Source organism: Podarcis raffonei, chromosome 14, assembly GCF_027172205.1.
Source record: "Podarcis raffonei isolate rPodRaf1 chromosome 14, rPodRaf1.pri, whole genome shotgun sequence".
Classification (NCBI taxonomy): Eukaryota; Metazoa; Chordata; class Lepidosauria; order Squamata; family Lacertidae; genus Podarcis; species Podarcis raffonei.
In genome coordinates, this window is record NC_070615.1 from 52,955,985 (window position 1) to 52,980,205 (window position 24,221).

The following is a 24,221-nucleotide window of genomic DNA, read 5'->3' on the forward strand; positions in this document are numbered from 1 at the left end:
TGTAGCTAAAACGCTACCTGTGTGTTTTAATCACCACCTGGGCAACAAGTAACAAATCCCGTTAAAAAGGCCATTTTGAGAGGGAGCATCATAAAAACAGGGCAGCGGGGGGAAAGAGTTCCGTAAAACAAGGCACGGCGAGAGGTTCCGGTTGCAGCAAACGAGTCTCCATTCCTCTGGGCTAAGGCAGCTCGGGTGCAAGAAGAAGCAAGAGTTTAAATTAAGTGCGCTGGGGAGGGGTCCGCCCCGCTCAGTGGAGCTGTGCGTCCAGGTCGTACTTCTCACAGAACTTGTCCGTGAAAGGGATGCAGGTGAGGAACTCACACCACTCGCAGCGGATGGGGTAGAAATAGAAGAGGACCACCAGGCCCGACAGCAGCCCCGCAAAGACCAGCTGGAAGACGATGATCTGGCAGCGCTTGCGGTACAGGTCAAACTTGCCGAAGCTGATGTAGGGCAGGAAGGCGAAGGAGAGGAAGAGGCCGCTGACGAAGCCGCCCACGTGGGCGAAGTTGTCGATCCAGGGCAGGAGGCCGAAGGCGAAGAGGAAGAGGACCACAGCCAGCAGCTTCAAGAAGGCCCTCCAGGGACGCGCCAGGATCTGCCAGCTCTGGAAGAGCTCCACAAAGAGGCAGGCCAGGATGCCAAACTGGGAGCCCGCAGGGCCCACCTGAGAGGAGAGGGAGGCAGGCAGGCAGAGGTCCCTGTTAGGCCTGCTTTTGGCAAAACACCTTCCCCCCTTGGGGGGGGCGTGGAGGGGAGGCAGGTGAGAAGCTGCTTCCCTACAAGTAGAGCAAGGAGGGGGCCCCACCTCCAGGCCAGAAAAGGGGGGCCTCCAGAGAATTGCGAGCAGGAGGCAAAAGCCCAGCAAAGGGAGCTGGAAGAGGAAGCAGCAGCCTGGGCTTGTGAGTGGACTGGGGAGCTGCCTTGGCCAGAGTCAGGCCATGGGCCCATCAGGCTCAGCTCTGCTTACACAGACGAGCAGCAGCGGTTGCTCTGCTCTGGCAGGAAGGCTCCTCCAAGCTGCTCCTGGAGAGGCCTTGCCTGGGGCCATGTCTCTGCCCAGGAGGTGCCCTAGCCCTGGGCCCAAAGGAAAGGGCTCCGTTGCCCCTGGCAGCCCCAGACCCACCTCGGCTCTGTAGGGCAGGAAGATGGCACTGGCCAGGTTGCCCGTGATGCCGCTCAGCAGGTAGATGATGGAGATGCGGTGCCAGCCAGCCAGCTTCTCCAGGTCTCGCAGGATGGTCATCTGGAAGCACACTGACACCAAGCAGTGCAGGATCCTGCTGGGCAGGGGAGAGGGAGGCCAGTTGGACTGGGGGGGGGGGAGAAAACAACCCTCCCCTCCCCACACACCTTGCTGGTGTGTCCTGGTGGGGGCCCAGTGCCAGCCTTACCCTGCGTGGAGGAACAGTGACAGCCACAGGCGGTACACCTGGTCTGGGACCTCTGGGTTGAGGAAGGGCAGGAGCCCACAGACATCATCCATGCAGTGCACCTGGGGGAGAGAGCACACCTGGGCTTAGCACTGCCAGGGCCTCAACCTGCTCTGAAAGGAACGCACGGGATTTGGCAGTCGGGGAGAGGGCGTTACCTGGGAGCAGAGGGTGGCCTCTTCGTGGAAGTAGCCGTGCATGAAGGTGCAGTATTCTCGAGATGTGATCTCACACCTGGGAGGAAAGAGGGCAGAGAGCTGGGAAGTTAAGGGGGGCAGCAGAAGGGCAGGAATGGGGAACACACACGGTCCAAGCTGATCCCTTGGGGGGTGGCTGTCAATCCCCCCCCCTCCCCGGAGTGGCCAATGGGCAGCCTGCCACCTAGCGCTGCCCCGCCTCCCCAGGCCTCCCCCTACCTTCCCTTGGTGCCAATGCAGCAGGGGCGGCCCGTGATGACGCAGTCCATGTGCGGGTGGTTGGTGTAGTTGCCAGCGCTGTTCTTGGTGCAGATCTGGAAGGAGAGGGGGAAGTGGGTGGGGGCCTCCCTCCTCGGAGCACGTCCCGGCTGGAGGGGCCTCCTGCCACCCCCCCATCTCTGCAGGTCCCGGGGCGAAGGGAAAGGCACACACCCCCCTCTGCCGGAGTCCACAGAAAACGACCAGCTGCTGGGCAGTTGGAGGGGCAAGAAAGTCTGTCCCTTGCCTAAGGGGCTTCCCGCAAGAGCCAAGGAAGGCCAGAGCCGTTCACCATTCCCCAGTCATTGTACGATTATTATGTTAAAAATTTGGTTGCTTTAACCTGCCCAAGGCAACCCACAGATGTTTCCTGCCAGTCCTTGGAATGAGCGCTTGAAATGCCCAGCTGAGGAACAGGGCAGAAAGGGCCAGGAGGTCCCCATGAAAAAGTTTTTAAAGGGAGACAACAAGAGCCTGCTTCCTGCAGCTTGTTCCTTTCCCAGCACCAGGGGATCCCCTTTCCAGCATCTTGGATGAAGCTGAGCAGCCTTCCAGGTTCCTTGTGAGCAAACCTGGCTAGATTTTGTTCCGCTGTGGAGCCCCGGGGCTGGTGTTTCCTTTGCATTCTGCTCTGACCACCTGCCTGATTTCCCCCTGCCTTTTCTTCCTAATGAAATTCCTTCATTTGGCTGCTGTCACGTTTGCGGTTTCCAACCCCAGGGCTTTAGGATCCCCAGAGGTTGGGCCTTCAGGCTCCTGGGAGTTTAGGATCAAAGTTGCTGGGGACCAGCGCACTTTTCCAACGTCTAGGATAGACTCAGAGACAGAGTGTATACTTGAAGGAGTGTCTCCACCCCCATCGTTCAGCCCGGACACTGAAGTCCAGCTCCGAGGGCCTTCTAGCGGTTCCCTCCCTGCGAGAAGCGAGGTTACAGGGAACCAGGCAGAGGGCCTTCTTGGTGGTGGCACCCGCCCTGTGGAACGCCCTCCCACCAGATGTCAAAGAGATAAACAACTATCTGACATTTAGAAGACATCTGAAGGCAGCCCTGTTCAGGGAAGTTTTGAATGTTTGATGCTTTATTCCATTTTGAATGTTCTGTTGGAAGCCACCCACAGTGGCTGGGGAAACCCAGCCAGGTGGGCGGGGTACAAATAATAAATTTATTATTATTATTACTGTTGGTGGTGGTGGTGGTGGTGTTATAGTGGGCTGCCTCTGCACTCCAAGGAAACCCCAAAGCTGTAGGTGGAGCTGAGGAGTGCTGGCTGGGGCCCTGGCTGAGGAACCTTTAAAAAGAAATTGTTCTCTTCTGGGGCTGCAGAAGTAAGGGGGGGCCCAGCAATCTGACAGAGAGCAAGACCCACAGCCAGCTCCAGAGGGCTGTTGTGCTGCAGTTGCTCCACAAAGGACGCTCCTTTGGCCTCCCCCACTCTGTCACAGGTGCAATGCCCCCCCCAGTAGCCCCCAAATTGTCAGCAGGCTTACCGGCCACTTGGTGATGTCATCCGGCCACTCATGGGGGTCCATGGAGGCTGGCTGTTCACAGACCCTGCGCAGGAAAGAGATCAGCAGTGCGGGGGGGAGCAGGGGGTGAACCCCAATTCCCTCGCAACCTCTCTGCAGTTCTTGGGGAGGTTCAGGCCGTCAGCAGACTAGGCCTCCAGCACCCATCGACCGACCTACCTGGGGTCTTGGTGACAGACCGAGCCAAACTGCCGCTTGTCTCCTGCCAGCAGAGGGGCGCTGGGGTGCCGCGGCCATTTCACCCACACGGCCAGGGTGGACTGCAAGGGAGAGCGAGGGGGGTGAGAGGAGTGGAGGAGCCCTGGCACCCAGGAGCAGGTGCCAGGCTGTGGGTGGTGGGTCAGAGAGTGGGCGCTCCCCCGCCCAGTGTGGGGGCCCAGGCCAGCGGTCTCTCACCGAGCACTCCTCCGCAGGCGTCTGCACGCAGCCGGACTTGTCGTTGCGCACACAGCAGGCGGAGTGCTTCTCCTTCTGGCGGGCAGCGCGGATGAAGCTGTGCACCTGCTGGTCCTGCCGCATGCAAGGGGCAAACTTTGCGCCCAGGTGGATGAGGGCTTCCTGGGGGGGGGGCAGCGGCATCGTTACTACAGATCGTTGCCTATCAAGCTTACAGGCCGCCCTTCATCAAGGGACCCCAGGGCAGCTCCCAGCCAAGGAATTGTGGCAAGAGAAACTGATGGACTGTGCGGAATCGGTGAAAATGACATATGAACTACGAGATAAGGACAACTGTGACTTTAAGGAAGAATGGGAACCCTTTACAAAGTACCTAAAGAAACAACAAAATGAACTGGACTCCTTGGCAGGTTTTGAATAAACACCCACAAACTTTTTATTGATAATAGCTAGTTAGATCAATTAAGGATCTATACAGTTTTGTAACATGCAGAGAATAATATTTGTTGATAAACCAGAGAGAGGAGCTGAGGGAAGTCTGCGGGGGGGTTACGCTATGGGGTGGGGGGAGGAGGAAAAATAGGGGGGAATTAAGGATGATATGTTTTTTACTGATAAAATGTTTTGTTGAAATTCCTAATAAAAAAACTTTTTAAAAAAAAAAAAAGAGACCCTGTGGGTTTGAGCTCCAGGCTGAGCAAAAGGTCCCTGCCTTGCAGAGGGGTGGACTAGAAGACCCCGGGGGGTCCCGTCCGACTCTACAATTCAATGAAATTCTATAAGTAAAAGTGAAGGAGAGGGAAAGACAATAACACACAACCTGCTTTAAAAGGCCGTGATGGATTGACAGGGAGAGGAGATCTAACGAAATGAAAAAAAGTTTAAAATCACCTTTGTTAAAAACCACATAAGCTTTTCTATTAGGAATTATAGGCACTGAGATTCCAAAGGAGTAGAAAATATTATAATGGATATGCAATTGGTTTTGTTTTAAAATATTTGTAAAATCAATTTTTTAAAAATTATTAAAAACAACAGGCAAAGGCCTGGGAGAGGTGGAACATTTTTGCCTGGCACCTGATGGTGTGCAAGGAAGGCACCAGGTGAGCCCCCCTGGGGAGAGTACCCCACAAGCCAGGAGCCCCCACTGAGAAGGCCACCGGCCCCAGAGCCACGGCAGCCAAGCCCTTGTTCCTGCCACAGAGCCACACCAGCCTGGGCCACTCACCGAACTGGGGCCGATCCAGAAGTTCTCCTGCTGCACATACTTCACGTTCTCGTAGACCCCGCGGTTTCTCAAGACCTGCCGAAAAGGAAGCCATGGCTCCTTGCAAGGGAGAGTTGGGGGGGCAAAAGGGCCCTGCAGATGCACACCCCCCCCCTTCACCCCACCAGGCAAAGGAGCAGAAGCCTGGGAGGCAGGTGCCTCTTTGCTGGGGGGGGGGAGATATTCCTGGGTCTGTGGTCAAGGAAGGGGAAGGGGCCACAGAGGCAGTGGGGAGTGGCTCCGCAATGGACGTGTTTTCTGCCACTCACCGAGTCCACCGTCTCGTGCTGTGAAAACCCCACGGGGGCGATTCCGTAGATGGAGACGGCCAGGATGGTGATGAGCGAGTGGACAAAGGTGAGCCAGTAGGTGAAGAACGGCCTGCGGTGGGGAGAGGGGTCAGGCTTGGCAGGGGGAGGCCCCGACTCGAGATCAGGAAGAACTTCCCGAGAGTAAGAGCTGCTTGGCAGCAGAACAAGCTCCCTCTGCGGGAAAGAATCTCCTTGGAGGTAGGACATTGCATTGCTCTGGGTTGGACTAGATGGCCTCTGGGGGCCCCTGCCCACTCTACAATTCTATGAGGAGCAGGGCAGTCCCTAGGAGCTCTGGCCCCTTCAGCCACTGCAGCCCCACCTGCAGAACCAAGCCCCCACCCGCTTTGTCACCCACCTGTGGTCATCCATGTCCTCGATCTGCTGCTTGACGAAGCTGTCGATCCGCCTGCGATACGTCCGGTTGGTCAGCCGGCCCACCATGCCCAGCCCGTAGGGGCGCTTCTCCTTGGCAAAGAGCTTCCGGACGGGGACCCGGATGCGCTGCCCCCGCCGCTGGAGGCCCAGGCTCACCACCTCCTGCCGCAGGCGGACCTTGGGCTGACCCACCTGCACCCCCTCCTTCTGCTTCCGCCAGCCGCGCTCCAGGGGGCTGCAGGAGGAGAGAGAGGGGGGCACTCAGTAATGGCCACGGAATGCGCCCCCCAGCTGGGCAGGGAAGGAGCCATCGCCTGTGGGGCAGGGAGGGGTCTTCTGCTTGCAGGGCCCAAACCCCTCCAGCCCCTGCAGGGCAACTGAAGCTGCCGCAGAGCTCGCTTCCTGCTCAGAACGGTGATTCTCGACACTTTTTTGAAAAGATGGCCCTTGGCTTTGGGGGTGACCTTTGCAATCATCCAAGAGGCCTATTTCTAGAGATGAAGATGATGATTTTATAAAGTTTTTATTAAATTTTCTGATTAGCAATTTAAAATACTCATTTTAACATCCTTAAAATAGCAACGACTTCCCTTCTTCTCTTTCCATGCTTCATTTGACATATCAAAAATCCCAGCATATTTTACAAAAACTAAACCATTCAGTATTCCATTACAGTGATACCTCTGGTAGTGAACGGGATCCGTTCTGGAGCCCATTCGCAACATGAAAAGAGCATAGCAGCGCATCTGCGCAAACGTGGTTGCTATTCGCCGCTGCTGTGCATGTGTGTGACGTCATTTTGCGCTTCTGCGCATGTGCGAGCGGCGAAACCCGGAAGTAACCCTTTCCGGTACTTCCGGGTCACCGCGGGACGTAACCTGAAAGAATGTAACATGAAGCTGACGTAACATGAGGTATGACTGTATTACATCCACCTAAACTTATTTACACTGTTGAATTTATCTTAATGCTGCCAGCGTTTTCAGGTGTACACCATTTCCCCCCATATATTCAATAAATGTTTTCCAATCTTCTCTAAATGTATGTTCCTCTTGTTCTCTTACGTAATTCTAGAGATTAAACCCTTAAGGGATTTCATGGCTGATCGAACGAGCGGAGGAGCCCCTTTTTGCAACTGGAAGCCCAGCAGACCGTGTCCCTGACCCAGCTGCACAAATGCCTCTGCTGGGGCCGATTCGCAGGCAGACCCGCTGCCTTGAGAGGGGAAGCGCCTGAACTTGTCCCCTGCAGCCATCCCAGGGAGCCCCCTTCAAGTGCAAGCAAGGGGAGGCAGCAGGCAGGAAAGCTCGCTGTGGGGCAGCCCCACACGGGGTGTTGCAAAAGGCGGGCAAAGCTGCAGGCGCCAGAAGCCTCGCCTTGTGGCGCCCGCTGGCCCAGAGAGGCTTGTCAGCCTTGCCAGCTGGAGAGAGCAGACAAAGCATTGGGTAGCGTGCAGCTGGGACATGTGGCCAGCAAGCAGAACATCCCCATTCCCTCTCTGGCCCCCCAGGGAGCAGCCCAGCCCCCCAGAGGACTCACAGCATCAGGTGACTCCTCTCCAGTTCAGTTCTGTCCAGCGCCCCCCCAGTGAGGCCGGGTTCTGGTTGTGGTTGCGGTTGCAGCTGCGGCAGCTTCGCTTCGGCGTCCTTGATGGCGCTTTCCGAGGGCGACTCAAAGACATCGTCGGGGTACGTGGAGAGCTCTTCATGCAGGACTCCTTCCTGGGGAGGAGAGGGGGCGCTCAGCCGCAGAAGCCAGGCCAACACCGGCCGGGCTCTGCCTCCTCTGCCACCCCCAGGGCCAGCGCCAGCCCTTCCTTACCCGAGCAAAGAAGGAGGTGTCCAGCTCTTCTGGGAAATCCCCCGTGTCTTCCTCCAGGAAGCTGGCCGGGGTGAAGCTGCGTTGCTGAGCCTGATGCAAGTTGCTGTCCCGCACAGACCGGCCCTGCCAGGGAGGAGACATGGCAGAAGCCGTTGTGCAAATCCAGGCTGAAACAGCATTAGGAATGTATACCGTGCCCAGTTCTGGTCGCCTCAGCTCAGAAAGTGTGGGAATGTTCAGGGAGGCAGGAGAGGATATATTGTTTATTAATATCCTTCCAAACTTGCACTATGTAGCAGAGTTTACATGCACAGCAGATAGTTGGTTGCAGGCTTGTGTGAGCCTCTCACTATTCTACAATTGAGTCTGTCTAAGATTGAATTGTACACTCCTGGTAAATTCCCCTGAATCCCTCTTAAAAGGATGAAGACACAACAATCTTATTTAAAGCCAATAAAAGATGTTTACTCACATCAGTTCACAGTTCGATTCCTGAAGGCAGACTTAGTTACAAATTTGTGGATCTACCCCATATGGGGGCATAATCCCAGAGCTTCTGCTCGCTGAGACCTAGCAGAGCGTTCCTAGCTAAAAAGCTGGTCGAATGAAGAAGGAAAGGGTGCTGCGTGGCTCGTCCTTTTGTTACCTGGACAGGTAAGGTCACGCCCACCTCTAGTCACATGCAAGGAAGGATGCTCCAGCCCAGGAGGAAACAGGAAGTTTCGATTGGCTGGACCAACATCCCCTTGCATGTCCACTCTGGGAAAACAAGGAATGTTGTACTTGACTGCTCCCAGTGGATTACATCCCATAGAAAGGACATTGCAGAGTTGGAAAAGGTTCGGAAAAGGGTGACTGGAATGATCAAGGGGGTGGAGAGGGTCCCCCAGTAGGAAAGCTGGCAGCGTTTGGGACTTTTTAGTTTAGAGAAAAAGGGAGAAAGAGCAGACGTGGCAGAAGCTTATAAACTCCCTCTCAGCATCCAAACTCGTGGGCATTCAACAGAACTGAGCGTTGGAAGATTTGGGACAGATAAAATAAAGCCCTCTTTCACGCAGCGCAGAAGTAAACTGCGGAACTCCCTGCCACAGGGATGGCCACCAACTTGGATGGCTTTAAAAGAGGATTAGGTCAATTCACAAAGCAGGAGATTTCTATATAAAGGGGAAATCGATCAAAGAAATGGAATCAAAAGAGAAATTGGGAAACGTCCACGTCCCTCAGTTGACATGGCGACAAGTTAGTGCTTTCCTACACAACGAAATTGTTCAAACCTCTGCCAAATGAGAGCTTTCCAATTTTGAAAATGTACCGTATTTTTCGCCCCATAGGACGCACCGGCCCATAGGACGCACCTAGTTTTTTGGGGGGGAAATAAAGGGGGGAAATTATTTCCCCCCCAGGTGCGCTGCGCTAATCCCGAAGCTTGGGGCATGTAGAGCTCAGCGCGCCCCAAGCTTCTGGGTGCAGGCAAGCTCTTCGCTAGCCCTGGGAGAGCTGGGTCTCCCACGGCTAGCGGATAGCTTCCTGAAGCCTGGAGAGCGAGAGGGGTCGGTGCGCACCGACCCCCCTCGCTCTCCAGGCTTCAGCGAAAGCCTGCATTCGACCCATAGGACGCACACACATTTCCCCTTCATTTTTGGAGGGGAAAAAGTGCGTCTTATAGGGCGAAAAATACGGTAATTCTTATTTCTCCACGCTATTCAAAAGGCACAATTTCAAATATCTATAAAAATTTCACTCAAACATGAACCCGGACACCAAACAGGTTTAAGGATGTCCTGGAACAGATTTAGAACCTGACAGAACTGAAGACACTTGGATAGCAATGTGGGGCAGAAATTCCTTTTCATAATATATCTGCTAAATATAAAGCACGGTCAATAAAGTTGATTCCTAAGTGGTCCAGGACTCCTAGAAGACTCTTGTACATAAATTCATCGACATCAACAAAGTGCTGGAAGGGATGTTCAGAAATGGGATCCTAGTTCGACCTCTGGTGGGGTTGCAGGCATGGCCAAACTCGGCCCTCCAGCTGTTCTGGGACTACAGCTCCCATCATCCCTAGCTAACAAGACCAGTGGTCAGGGATGATGGGAACTGTAGTCCCAAAACATCTGGAGGGCCAAGGTTGGCCATGCCTGCAACTAGCGACTAGGCATATTGTCACCAGACTCTGTCTGACAACGCTGTATTCTGCAAAATCTCTTACGGTCTTTTTTTGAAAGTTAATAAAAAATATTTTTTCAGCTTCCTGAGCTCAGGAACCAAGAGGACTAAAACTTTTTAAAAGAATGGAGGAAAATATAATTTATTTAGGAGACCACTGCAAACAGCTGAAAACATTAGCAGGATTTTAATCTCACTTGTAATGTAACAAATGCTATGGATAGTATGGATTGAGATAAATTATTGATTACAGAATAATATGCAGTTTTAAATGTCAACAATAGGACCCATGAAGGTGATAGGGGGAAAGTCTCAAGATTCAGAGATATATAGATATATATATAGATATATAGATATATCTATATATATAGATAGATAGATATATGGATATGTATTTGGCCTGTTACAAAATTATATTTGTAAAATCAAATAAAAATGATTTTTTCAAAAGAGTTTTTTTAAAGAAACGACTGCTCACAGTACTCCAAATGTCCCTCTTCCTCCCTCCCTCTGCCTGGTGCTTGATGCCCCCCTGGACGTTCCGCCAGGCCCCCAACCAACCAAGGCAAGCAGGATTTCCTCACCCCCCCTCTCCGCCAACCCCCCTGCCTTACCTTCACCAGGGCTGCTGCGGCTCGGAAGCTCATCTTGGCCACTGACTCCCTTTTCCTCCGCCGCGGCCACCGGTTGAAGCCTGACCGGGAGCTGGTGAAGGAGCAGAGCGACATGGCCCCTGGCGTGGCCGGCGTGTGGGGCATGCTGCAGCCCTCGCTGTCCTCGGCCATCCGGAAGGCCCTTCCCCGCGCCAGGGGGTCGATGATCTGCTGGCGCCAAGGAGGGAGGGGCCCATTAGCTAGGGAGGGCCCTCGCCTCAGGCCCCCCTGCAGCCATGGAGACCACGGGCAGCTGCTATGCCAGAGGGAACCCAAAGGAGGGAGTCCGTCCCAGGTAATAATAATAATAATAATAATAATAATTTATTTGTATCCTGCCCTCCCCAGCTGAGGCCGGGCTCAGGGTGGCTAACATCATAAAAACAATATGCATAAAAACAGGCATCAATTAATTAAAATACACTAGCATTGCTAGTGGCCCCCAAGCCCCCAGAGAAATGAGGTCACAGCATTATTTATGGCAACATCAGGGGTGAAATGATGTCAGTAGAAAGGAGACCTCTTGCTCACCTGGCCTGGGACAATGGGCCAGGTGTGTGCAGGTGTGGCCTCCCAGTTTCCTGAAAATGGGTTGTGCAAGCCCCCCCTCCCTTGTTTCCCCCCCATGCCCCTGGCGCAAGAACTGGGATGCCCTGCGATGGTGGGAAGGGTCTGCCCCCGGCCCAATACACCCTTTTCCCAGTGCCCAGGGGTCCCGTGGGTGCAGGGCATCTCCTGCCCCACGCCCAGCAGCCCCCTCGCCCCACAACAGGGCCCCGGACCGGCTCACCCTCTGCATGCCCAGCTGGCAGGGTGGCACATAGAGCGGAGGTGGCGTCTCGGCGCTGGCCAGGGAGATGTTGTCCTGGCTGGGGAGGTCCATCTCTCGGATGACCTGGGGCTTCAGCTTCCCGTAGCGCAGGCTGCAGTGGCGAAGGCTCTTCCGCTGCCACTTCTGCGTGGCGTCGCTCTCCTTGCTGACGCCAAACCAGTCGGCCGTGCCCCTGAGAGGGGAAGGAGCAGAGGAGGAAGCAGCCAAACTCAGGGGGCCCAGACAGACGGGCCCCTCCCGGGCCCTTGCGACGCTTTTGCCAATCCCCCCACAACTGCAGCAAGATCGGACCGAACCCTCGCGCTCCCTCAGGCCGGACCAGCAGCAGAGTCGCCCCCCGGGGGGAACCCCTGGCAAGCTGGCCGCCGAAGTTAGCCGTTTTTGCTGCTGCTATTAGTGCGTCTGTCACAGGATGGCCTCCGGGGGGACGGACCCCACATTAGTAGAGGTTATTCACAACAGACAGGCAGGGACAGAGTTTTGGCTGCAGGCAGCTGCCACAGCGCTGCACTTCTGAGCTCAATGCGGTGCTGTGGGAGCTGCGCCCGGGCAGCCTTCCCTCTCCCGGTGCCCATCCTTGCAGGGTCGGGGGGCACAGAGAGAAAGGGAGAGCCACGAGGGTCCCACCACAGGGCCAGGACAGAGAGCCAAGCCTGTTTGTAGACTCACACTCGGTCCAAGCCGGACAATCCAAGACCCGGTTGGAAACCAGGCCGGCCCAGTTGCGCCAAGGCAAGTGGGTGGCAAGCTGTTCTCCTGCAGGCAAGCAGTGGGGCCATGCCAGGTTTGGGGTGGGCAGGTGCGTGCATGTGGGGGGGATAGCAAATGGCCACCTGTTGGCTGTGAGATGGGGAGAGGGATGGGGCAGGAGGAGCAGGCCTTGCTCCTGGGGACCCACATGCACGTCACACACATGCACTGGGGCGGGGGGGGCGAGGGGGTCACACCAGCACTGCAGGTACCTGAAGACCGTTTTGGGCAGAGACTGGTGTCTCCTGGGGGGCCTCCTGCCCACCTGGCGCCCCTGAATGGGCAAAGTCTGAGTCATCTCAAAGCGGACCTGCCTGTTGCAAAGGAGAGAGAGCTGAGGGGGCGCTGGCGGTGGGGGGCAGAGGAGGCGGCCTGGCGGTGCCCAGGGACCCTGGCAGGGGCTGCCTACCCAAGACCCTTCCAAGGCTGGAGGGGTGGGGCAGGAGAGAAGGACCTTGGCTCCTTCCAAGAGCCTTTGGCAACCTGCTGCCCTCCTGGGGTTTGGGGGAGAGCTCTGACCCCATTAGCCCAGTGCCCCACAGCTGTGCTGGCCCAGGGGGCTGATGGGAGTTGGCATCCCAAACATCTGCAGGGCACCAGGTTGGCAAAGGCAAAAGACCCAGATGTGGAGGAGAAAGGAGCTGGTGAGGAGGAGGTAACCCAGAAGAGTTTAGCCTGGAGGAGAGGAGGCCTGAGAGCATCTTTGGGTCTCTGAAGGGCCGTCGCACGGAAGATGGAGATAGTTTTCTCCTGCTCCAGAGGGCCAGGATTCGAACCCATGGCTTCAAGTTACAAGAAAGGAGATTCCGACTCAACATCAGGAAGAACTTTCTGCCGACAGTGGAAGAGACTTCTTCCCTCTCCTTCCTTGGAGGGTTTTGAGCAGAGGTTGGGCGGCCATCTGCCATGGATGCCATCGCTGAGGTTCCTGCATGGCAGGGGTTGGTCTGGATGACCCTCAGGGTCCCTCCCCCTCCCCCCCCCATCACGCTCTGATTCTGCGATCTTACCTCCGGATGGTCTGGGTGATGGAGGTGTGTCGCTGGAGGACAGGGCGGCGCAGGTCACCGAAGGGGGAGGGGAAGCGGGTGTGTTCGGTGGGCATGCTGACGCTGCGGAGGAAGGCCCGGTGCTTGGGGGGCTGCCGAGGGAAAACAAAAGGGGTTGGAGCAAAACTGGGGGGGGGGGACAAGGCACTGGCTGCAAGACTGCTGGCTGCCGGAGGTCTCAGGCATGGGAATCCCCCAACCCCTCACTGGTGGGGCGCCCAATCCTCTGGCCCTCTCCCTTCCCCACCTCACTGGGGAGCGTGGTCTAGTGGTTAGAGCAGAGAGACTGGGCTCAGGGGTCCCCCACTCGGCCACAAAGCTCACAGGGTGCGACTGTCTCTCAGCCTAACCTACCTCTCAGGCTTGCTGTGAGGATAAAATGGGCGGCGGCGGCAGGGGCCACACCCTGAGTTCCCAGGAGGAAATAGTAGTGTGTAAATAATAATAATAATAATAATAATAATAATAATAATAATAATAATAAATTGTATTTATACCCCACCCTCCCCGGCCAGAGCCAGGCTCAGGGCAGCTAACACCAATAAAATCATAGTAAAAAACATAATGGGGGGAAACCCAATTTAAAATACAGGTCAAAATGCAATAAAATAGGTTCTTTTTATCATATGTGGTGGTCTTGTGGTAAGGTTAAGGCTGACTCGGAAATGATATACAACGAAATGAAAAGGATGTTTAAAATCATGTTTTCTAAAAAAAGCCCAGAAGCTTTTCTCTTGAGAATTATAGGGACAAAACAACACAGATTGTATAGAAACTTGTTCATGTGTGCGACTACAGCGGCAAGAATGTTTCTTGGGCCCAAAAGGAAAGAAGCAGAAGTCCCAGCAAAGGAAGAATGGATACAAAAACTTACGGAATAGGCAGAAATGGCAAAACTTACCGGAAGAATAAGAAATCAAGAGAATTTTTTTATATATAAAACAATGGAAACGGTTTATTGAATATTTACAGATAAATTGTAAGCAGATAACAACACTGGCAGGATTACTGTAATAACCTGCAGTTACATGAGAGTATATATTCAAATAAGATACTGTAAATGAGTGTGTTAAGTTAATTTAGCTGTGCAGAAGATATTGAAAATAAATTTAAGGAACCGCAGAGAGAGGGGGAAGGAAGTCAAGTTTTAAAATGTAAAAGTGATTGTAAAATCGGTGAAATGTATATATCTAAAAAATATAAATAAAAATTTAAAAAATGTAACGGATGATAGAAATGACTACCTGTGCCATGGCTGGTTCCTCAGCCAACACTGTTGGGGCGGGAATGTCCAGCATCAGCCCCGGGGGCTTCTTGCGCTGCAGACTGCTGGTGCTGGCCCGGCGCACCTCCGACATGGTCCTGTCAAGCCTGGGGGAGGGCAGAGGAGGGGTCAGCCGGGGGTCTCCAAAGGCCTGGCTGGCAGCAGTCAGAGGGCCGGCCAAGGGGGCTTCACACGGCCCCCCAAACATGATCTAGAATTGCAGCCTTGGAAGGGAGCCCTAGGGTCTTATAAAAAAAAAGTTTTTATTAAATTTGACAGTTTTATATTCATCACAATCACCATTATCACATAAAATGAAAAAACTTTAATTCCCAATCTCCCCCCGTGACTTCCCTCAACTTCCTCTTCCTTTAAGTATTTGCTTCTCCTGCTTAATTGTTCTACTTGAATATTGTAATCTTTAAATTAAATATTGTTACACTCGTCATTTTTGTACCATAATTCCCTTCAAATTGTATCTTACACTTGTTTCTTTCCAGTTATCTTCATTTCTGTGTTTGTTTTGTAGATTGTAAGTGTTTACTCAAACTCTGCTAGTGAGTCCACTTCTTTACAATGTTTCGGTAAATGCAACATAAGCGGTTCCCAGTCTTTTTTAAAGTCTCAATTGTCCTTTTGATTGGATTTTTAAAGTGGAAAATTTAATAAAAATGAATTTTAAAAAAATTAAGTCTCTATTGTCCTTGCCTCCTAGTACATCCATTCCAACCCCCTGCAATTCAGGAATTGCAGCTAAGGGACCATCCGACGCTAAAGAGGCAGCGAGGGCAACAGGGCTGGATCTCTAACAGCCTCTCACCCCAGGTGGAGAGGCATCCTCAAGCGTTTGCTGGGTCCACCTCAGCCCTAGCCATTGGTCCTGCTGGCTGCGCCTGGAGGGAAGCAGGATGGTGAAGGCCGGCCTGTAATCTGGAGCAACCCCACCTTACGAGGCTGCCCTTCCACAGAGGAGCCCAGCAGAGCCGTCTTTCCCATAGGGCTTAGTGGTGAATCGCGCCAGGGCGCCAGCCTCTCAAGGGGCACCCCAGCAAGTGGGGGGAGCTGCGCGGCTTTGCCGGTGGCCTTCCCTTTCCCTGCATGCCCGCCAGCTGCGCCCCATCAACCATAAGACTGGCAGACGCACAGCTTCCCTCCCAAGCCTCTGCAGGGATCGCTCTACTCCTGAGGAGGTTTGGGAGGGGCACAACTTCACTCCCAAGCCTCTGTGGGGATAGCTCTCCCGGATGGCTGGCAGTGCGCAGCTATGGCTACCCCAACACTATCCATGGTAATTTGGGGGCACCGGGCGGATATTTGCACCCCAGTGCCGCATCTGCTAAAAACAGCCCTGGAGCCCAGAAAGGCAAGGAAGACCCCCGCACACACTGGCCACATCCTGGCAGCACCTTTGGCAGTGCCCACCATCCAAGCCCCTCCAGGCAGAAATAAGTGTAAAAAAAATTTTTTTAAGGCGCACACAGATAGCAGTCACACAGAAAAACCGATCCATCACCCTTCAGAAATTAGGAAATATTCCCTGAGGATAATACACTTCATTTGAGGCCACGCAACCGTCCCAAAGCCATCCTGGCTCATCTGGGAAAACCTTTCCCAATAGTTCTTTTCACTTGCAAATCCTCCAAACCCTGTGAATAGATGAACTTCCTGGCAGGAACAGGGGACCCCTCTGCAAAACTAGCCTGGCAAGTATTTGTCAAAAGCAAAGCAGGCCTGTCAAAAGAGCACGAATAGGTGTAAGTCTGGGAAACTGAGTCAAGGACTCAGGTACAGTTGTACCTGCGAAGCCGAGCACCTTAGCTCCCAAACAAATCGGCTTCTAAGCAATCATGGTTTTCAAATGATTTTCGGAGGGCGAACATCCGGTGCGGCTTCCGATTGGCTGCAGGGGGCTCCTGCAGCCAATCAGAAGCCGCACTCTGGTTTTCGAATGGTTCCGGGAGTCAAATGGGCTCCTGGAACGCATTCTGTTCGAGAACCAAGGTACAGTGGACTCTCGGGTTGCGAACATTATCCATGCGGGAGACAACCCACAGTGTTCACAACCTGCATTGCTGCATCTGCGCACGCACAGGTCACGACTTAGGGCTTCTGCGCATGCACAAGGGCCAAAACCTGGAAGTAACCCATTCTGGTACTTCCGGGTTTCGGCTCGTCCGTAACCTGAAAATGCTTAACCTGAAGCGTCTGTAACCCAAGGTATGACTGTATGACTGCGTGTACCAGTCCTAAGGAACTGGCCAAGTGAGGCAATCAGCATCTTCAGGTCCCTTGACGGACAGGAGAGAAGCCACACTCTTGGATTTCTGTTGTAGATGCCTCTTCCTGAGATGCTTGTATTATTCTTTCAGGTGGCCTGCGGCTAATCATAGCATCATAGAGACGGAAGGGACCCTACGGTCATCTAGTCCAGCCCCCTGCAATGCAGGAATCTCAGCTCAAGCATCCCTGACAGATGGCCACCCAGCCTTCCCCAGGAAGGAGAGACCACAGTCTCCCAAGGGAGACCGTTCCACTGTCTGAACAGCTCTTATTGTCAGAAAGCTCTTCCTGATGTTGAGTCGGAAAAGTCTTTCAAAGCTGCTGCACACCTTTGTTTGGGGTCCTCGCCTCCTTGCAAATGGCAGTGGGAAGGAGGGCTCTGTTTCAACAGAAAAATAAAGATTCCCCCTTTCTTCCAGCTTCCGCTCATTCGTCTCCGACTGATAATGGACTTGGGAGGCTTTGAGCCCCTTGGGGAGTTGAGCTGTAAAGGACAACCTCCAATTTTCATACAACAGAAGGAGCCCAGGAGCCCCTTCGGGGCTTATCCTGCGCAGGCTGGTGCTGAGCCCCTACCTTTCAACTTGCAAGGTCCCCCCCCCCACAAACACACACACACTGGGTTGCAATTTTGTGAGTCAGCTTTGGCTGGGAGAGGCAGCCCCCCATTAGCCTCTGCCAGCCCAATAGCGCAGCCCCCCGCCCGCCATGTCCACGGCAGGAGACAGGCAGCAGCACCCAGACCCCAGAGGGAGGCTGCCCTTGGGACTGGCGTTCCCACACTGCCGCCTCCGTAACAAGGCCAGCGGCCAAGTTCCCCCTCCAGGCCGCTTCCTTGGTCCCACAGGAAAGCCAGGCAGGGGCTGCACATCCTCCCCTCCGCCTCTTCCTGCTGCCCCCAACAGACAACCGGGCCTGCAAGCTTCCTCTTCTGACATCGCCCAGGCCCCCACGCAGCCCCCCCCAAGAAAACACCCAGGCGTTCAGAGGGTCCCGAGGGCCATGCAGCCCAAGCCCTGCAAGACAGGAATGGCAGCCAAGGGGTCTAACTCTGCAGGGAAAAGCTTCCTGTCTTTCCTCTGCCCCCTCCCCACCAGAAACGGATGGTGGCTGCAGGCTCTGGTCCCCCCCTTAACATCTGCAAAAGGATTAAGGCTGATACCTTGTCTTACAGGATTTTATATTATTTTTAAAGCTAGGTAACTTCCCTGAGCTGTCAAGATGAAAGGATATATTCAGGCATAATCTTTGTAACATTTAACAACTTTAAAGATGTGCCCCCCCCGGAATTTCCATAACAGTTGGAAGGACAAAAATATAACCTCCTAGGACAACTCCTGCAACCCATCAGCGGATCGCTTTCAGACGAAGATCATGCATGGACAAATGTAAAGATCTTTGGAGAGTATTGATGAAAACCACAGTAACAAACGAATCAATGTATCTTCAAGGGAAAGAATAAGTAGATCCATTTGCATATATAGCTCTGTAGCCTTAATTATATTCCATTGCTATTTTGTTATTGCTGTTTTCCTCTGCTTCTATTTATTCCCCCCCCCCCCGCCAATTTAACTCACTGTAATACTCTCAATAAAATATAAGGAAACAAGAAAGGAGATTGCCACAAAACACTAGGAAGGCCTTTCTGGTGGTGAGAGCAGTCAGAAGGGGAAGGGGCTTTTAGGGAGAGGTCGGGGGGGGCATCTGCCAGGGATGCTTTAGCTGTGAGTCCTGAATTGCCGGGGGTTGGACTGGATGACCTTTGGGTCCCTTCCACCTCTATGACCTTCCACCATGACCTTTAAGGGAAGTCACCTCCGTCTTCCTCTCAGAGCAGGAGAGAGAGAGAGAGAGAGAGAGAGAGAGAGAGAAGGGCATTCCTAAGAACCGGCAGCTCAGCTCTCTCTCGCCTCCCTCCAGGAACCAGAAAAGCCAGTTTAGGGCTCAGATCTTTCCCACAGGCCTTTCTGAGTTCTTCTCTGGGGACACCCCAGGAGGCCAAAGCGTCACAAGAACCGCACCAGACATTCACCAGACCCCGAAACTTTTCCCCTTCCTGGCCTGAGAGGCTGCAAATTCTACCTGTCTTCCCCCCTCCAGTTGATCAACACACAGAGATGCAAGTGGCCAGGGACCCACCTGTGCACACCTGAGCCTGCAAGGGGCAGCCAAGCACCATTCACCGCCTGCCCCCCCCGCCAGCCCCCTCTCCCCTCCTCTCTAGGCGGCAGCTCCGCCATGACCACAAAGCCCTAACACAAAGGGCGATGCAGATTTTCCAGTGGGCATCTCTCTGCTCACAAAGGCGCCATTCTCAAGAGCAGGGAAGAGGGAGGCAGCTGCCCCCGCCTCCCACGCAGGAAGATGGCACAACCAGCCTGCCCCCCCAAGCCCAGCAGGGCCTCTGGTGCAGATGCAGAGGGAAGGCAAAGCACAGCCCAGTCCCCAAACTTGCCTCCACCACTGAGAATACACACACAAAGCAACATTTCCAGCAGGTGCCGTGGGGGGGGGGTCAAGACAGGCCTCGTCCTGGCCCCCATCCCACTGCCTCCCCTCAGAAGGCGCTGTAAGACCCCTTGGGAAGCAGGTGACCCCAGCAGGCCCCAGGCCCACAGAGCCCCCCCCCATGGCAGCACCGATGCAGAAAGGGAACTGCGGCAGAGTCAGCTGAGGTCGCAGTTGGGGGGACAGTGGAAGGTCGTCCTCCCCACCCCGCCACACAGCCCAGGTCGCAGCAGGGGGCACCAGGCCACCAGGGCCACCAGGCCACAGCTCACCCACCACGCCAGGAGATAGGGCAGGACTCACCCCACGCAGCAACCTCAAGCGCAACCCACCCAAGAAAAATACCCGCCGTGTTTCAGCCTCCGATTGCTGGCCTGGGACATTTTGCATCCCTGCTGGAGAATCTGGACTCTTTCCTGCCAGAGGAAGACCACAAATACAAGGACAACAACAGGAAGGAAGGAAGGAGCAGGCTTCCTGCTGGCCACGCCATCCGACTCGGGAGGGAGGCACCCCCCACTGGTTCTGCCGCAGCCACAAAGGGCAAAGCGAAGAGGACCCCCACCCAGCTCTGCACGCGCATGCAGCCCACCTGGGCCACCCAGCTCCAGGCCTGGCCCAGTCATCACAGCACCAAAGCTGGCAGCCCCATGGAAGCCATTCCAGAAGGGGGGAAGTGGCGGGTGTGAGCAAAAGCGTCCTGGCCCCTTCCTCACTCCCAAGCGCCCAGACTCTCTCCTGCCTCTTGAGCACCCAAGGGCCCCGGCCTGGAAGAGATCCACTTGGGGGCCAGGCTCCACTGGGGGCAGAAACCGTCAAAAGGTGCATCAACAGAACCTGAAATAGCCACGCAATTCCAGAATCTGAACCACTGCGGCCAGTTTTCTTTTGCGACCCATAGGAAAGGAGGCAAAAGTTGGGTCTGGAAGGAAAAGCAAGGCAGAAGGGGAGCCTGATTTCTGTCTGGGAGCAGGGGGGGCGGTCCACCTCACCCAGTATCCTGCTTCCCACTGTGCCCAACCGGGTGCCCCATGGGAAGGAGGGGCATGAGCGCAATGCCCCCTTCCGCTGGCATGCAGATGCAGATGCAGACTGTGTCTGAACAGGGACAGGGAGAGAACTGCCACATCTTGAATGGCAAATCAAGTTGACGCACTATGCCAAAATGGCAAAATTAACTGGGAAGCTCAGGAATACAGAAGACAAGGAATTTTAAAAAGAATGGGATATGGTTACAATGTATATACAAAATCATTGCAAACAGGCCAGAACATTAGCAGGATTTTAAATACACTTGTAAAGTAGCAGAATGTATAGATAACTTGGGAAGATGAAAAATTGGAAGAAGTACTGATATGCAGTTGAAAATAGAATTAAAAGGACCCATGGAAGGGGGGGGGAGTCAAGAGATTCAGAGTAATCTCAATATTTCGATTTTGTACTCTTTTATGTTGTACGTTTATATTTTTCAAAATTAATAAAAAAGATTATATTTGTAAAAGAACTGCCACGTCTTTAGAATTCCTTCTTCCCATCCTGCAAAAAAGCCTCTTTCTATTCTCTTTACACTGGTCATCCCTTGCAGAATTCTGCCCCACCTGCTGGGCTGCCCTGGCCCAAATCCTGCACTTGTTCAGAGCTGCGCAGAAGAGGCCTGACTCGCTTGCCTTGCTTTGGCCCTGCTGAGGACGCAACCTGCCGCAAACTGGCAGCCAGGTTGCTCCAGAGCAGGCTTTGCCACATGGTGCCAATCCAGGCCACTCAGAGTCCCTGGCAAGGGAGTCCCTTCCGCACCTCAAGACCCTGAACATGGGAGGAGAGGCACCAGGGGACTCTTTCCTTGCCCAGGGCTGTCTTAAGCATATGCGGCGCCAGGGTGCAAAGATCTGCCCGGTGCCCCCGCCAGTTGCCCAGTCCCAGGCGCGCAGGAAGGCAGAGTCGGCCGGCCACCTCAGCTTTTTGCTGGCTTGGTCGCCCCCGAACTCATGGCACTTGCAGAAGAGCCCGCCACAGCGCTCTGATCAACGGGCGAGTTCTTCCCCGGACTCAACTCTCCAGCCCCGGACTCTCAGCCTGGCACCCCTGAGAGCCCGGTGCCTGGGTGCCCTGCACCCCTAGCGCCTATGGGAAGACGGCCTGCATTTGCCAAAGGCCCAGAGGAGAAGGAAGCAGGAAAGCGTGGAAGGGGGACGAGGGAGGAACGCTCCTGACTCCAAGGACCAAGCTGCCCAGGAATGGCCACCCAGCTGCACCTGCCCCAGAGTTCAGAGGAGGAAAGAGCCTCTTCTGAGGTTTTGGATAGGGCAGCTCATGATTTGCATGTGGCATTTGATGCCAGGTCCCATGACAGTCTGGAAAAACCACATCTCCGAAAGGCTGAGGAAGGGCTCAGGGTCAGGCTGGGAGGAGGAATTCCCCAAGTGATCCTCCAGGCCAGGAATCCAGGAAGAGGATGGCATGGATGAGGCCCTGGAGGACAGCGGAATCTGAAGGGGACCCCCCCACACACACAAGCAGGAAGGGCTGCAAATCCTGCTGAGGACAAAATCGTATTTTTAAGGCCAACCTGCCAAAGCGCAGACCTTCACTGGGGGAAATCACGTCCCCGCAGACACCCAAGGGGGAAATGTTAGGAGCGAGCGCGCAAGGAGGTGGGACCGGGCTTGGAAGCCGCAGCAGGGGCGGAAAGGGTTCAGCAAGAGCCCCCACCCCACCCACCCCAAAACTGGGGAGCGGAAAGCCCAGCCAAACCCAGAGGGACTCACTCCGGAGGGAACAGGCGAGAGTCACGCCGGCGCTGCACAGATGCAAACACAACACGCGGGCGAAGGAGAGAAACTCCGCGCAAAAACGCTCAGGATGCAGACCAGCGCGCGCGGGGGGGGGGGGCGCATTACAGGGAAAGTCTCCCAACTCTCCCGGCGGATGCAGAAGCTGCAGGCTGGGGAGGGAAGACCCCGCCCGGCCCCCCGCTTTCAGCTCGGGGGTTCAGGACGTGCCCAAACAAACGGGGTATCCAAGGTCCCCCTGGCTAGACGGAGGGGGTGTTCCTGACCCGCTGGCTTGCCCCCCCTTGTAAAGGAGACCCTGGCCCGCTTGGGATCGGGCCCAAGAGGGGCTCTGGCCCGCTTCCCGCCGCCTCGGGGATCCCCCGGGAGGCCTCCCTCTCGACGCCGCCTCCTTCGGGGGCTCCGGGCCGAGGGACCCCCGGGCCAAGCCCGAGCCGCCTGCCCCCCGCCCACCCGCGCAGGGCGATCCCGCGGAGAGCCCCCGCCCTCCCGATCCCCGCGGCGGCCGCTCACCGTGGCTCCGGGGAGCGAGTGGCGCTGGCCGGGCGGCCATGCAGCGAGGGGGCCGGCGTCGGCGCGGCCCGGCCTGGAGCGCGAAGGGCGGCCCGCCCGCCGGGCGACGGAGGCGGGCCGGGCGTGACTCAGGCCTCAGGAATGCGCCCTGGCCGGCCAGCGCCGCGGAGGCGGAGGACGGAGCCCTCGCCGGGACGGCCGCGCCGAGGCAGGAGGCCGCCTCCGCCGACCGGGGAGCCTCCGCGCCTTGGAAGGCACGCAGGCCGGCAGGGACGGGGAGCCGGAGCCTCCAGGACGCGCCGGGGCGGCGGCCCCCCGACGGGCTGCTCCGGCGCCGGGGCGGGACGGGAATCCCCGCCGCGGAAGCGGCGCCTGCGCCTCGAGGGACCCGGGGCGCGGGGAGGCTGCCCGTGCGCTCACCTGGCCGCCCGGGAGCCGCTGCGCTCCAGTCGCCCCCCCCCCGGAGGGAACCGGACCATGATCGGCCCTAACCGACGGGGCCCCGGGACGGTTGGCCGTCGAACGGGCAGGGTTGGGTCGGAACGGGAAGCCCGGACTGTCGCTGAAGCCGTGGGAACAGGGAGCCTCCGGCTCTCACCTTCCATACACGTGAAGGTGGGGAAGAGACCCCAGCGCAGTCACGTCGGACTTCAGAAGAGGAAGCTGAACCCCCACGAGGGTTTGGGTTCAGGAAGGGATCCGAGAGGCAGAGTCGAGGGGATCCAGTCTCTCCGCAATGCTTGGGAGGCGCTCAAAACCACCCCGTGAGAAGCGCAGATAAAATGCAGAGACGCGTCCAGAGAGGAACCGGGAGGGCCCGAGGATGCCAGCGTGGTTAACCAGCGGAGTCAAAGACGCCGGGAGAGGCCAAGAAGCCTTCCTTCAAACAATGCAAGTGTGGAAAATGAAAAGAGGGCACGTACACTTTGGGGAAAGAAATGCAAGCACATTGAGGGGTGCAAAAAATGGGGGGGGGAGCGAAGGATGCTGAAAACAAAGACCCACGAAAAACGAAAAAATCTTAACTGCATGAGTAGCAGGAGAGTGTCCAGGGGCAGTTGGGCCCTTGGATGGCAAAGGGGTCAAAGGTGTGCAAAAAGAGGAGGAGACTGCGGGAAAACCGGATTAATTCTTCACATCTGCATTTGCAGCAGAAGATGGAAGACGGACCCCTGGGCCCAAAATAAGTTCTGCAGGAATGGAGTCTATGGAACGGAGGCAACTGGTGGCCAGAGACAACATTCTAGGCCTTATTGACAAAATAATCCTGCCTCACTGATGGGAGGGGGGAACATGTGGGGCCCAGCAGGCCAAGAGCCCCATCTCCACCAGAGCTGTGGGCAAGCTCACAAGTGGCGGGGATGCCCACCTGACAGCCGTGGCATCATGGGATCGCACAGTAATGAAACCGTGGGGCTGGTGAGCATGGCTTGGGAGGAGCTGCCTTGGAGGCCAATTCAGACCCACTACTTGCCCCCCATCAGAGTTCTTTGAGAGCTTCAACAAGCATGTCAACGTGATCTGGTTGGCATGGGGCACTTTCAAAAAGCTTTCCGCAATGTATGTCACCAAAGATTCCTGACTAAGCTTTGCAGTCATGGAGTAAGAGGAGAGATCCGGTGAAGAAACAGGAAACAGAAAGGAGGAAGAAGTGGACTGTCCTCCCAGTGGAGGAAAATTGGAAGAGGAGACTCCCAAGGATCAGTAATAAAGCCTCTGCTTTTAACTTGTCCACAAATGACCCAGAGTTAAACATGAGCAGGGAGGGGGCCAAGTTTGCTGACGATGCTAAATCGTTCAGGGTTGTTAAAACAAAAAGAGA

At 55.3% G+C, this 24,221-nt stretch overlaps 1 protein-coding gene across 8 annotated transcripts; it reads right to left on the reverse strand.

The window, feature by feature from the left end:
- On the reverse strand, nucleotides 1-23,101 carry RHBDF1 (rhomboid 5 homolog 1). 8 transcript variants are annotated; one of them, XM_053364085.1, is made up of 19 exons: nucleotides 22,998-23,101; nucleotides 14,290-14,416; nucleotides 13,007-13,137; nucleotides 12,209-12,310; nucleotides 11,205-11,418; nucleotides 10,376-10,582; nucleotides 7,593-7,715; nucleotides 7,311-7,492; nucleotides 5,752-6,006; nucleotides 5,352-5,463; nucleotides 5,044-5,118; nucleotides 3,816-3,977; nucleotides 3,579-3,679; nucleotides 3,381-3,444; nucleotides 1,853-1,947; nucleotides 1,595-1,670; nucleotides 1,398-1,498; nucleotides 1,130-1,286; nucleotides 1-670 (listed from the first exon to the last, which is right to left on the reverse strand). In XM_053364085.1, exons 2-19 carry the CDS (start codon nucleotides 14,401-14,403, stop codon nucleotides 251-253), a joined length of 2,691 nt encoding a protein of 896 aa, XP_053220060.1. In that variant the 5' UTR covers nucleotides 14,404-14,416; nucleotides 22,998-23,101; the 3' UTR covers nucleotides 1-250. The 8 variants fall into 8 exon arrangements, with proteins under 8 accessions (XP_053220060.1, XP_053220059.1, XP_053220056.1 ...); XM_053364084.1 differs by lacking the exon at nucleotides 22,998-23,101 and adding an exon at nucleotides 22,400-22,515; XM_053364081.1 differs by lacking the exon at nucleotides 22,998-23,101 and adding an exon at nucleotides 22,400-22,514 and having other exon boundaries at nucleotides 14,290-14,554.
- Between the last annotated feature and the right edge of the window lie 1,120 nt (nucleotides 23,102-24,221).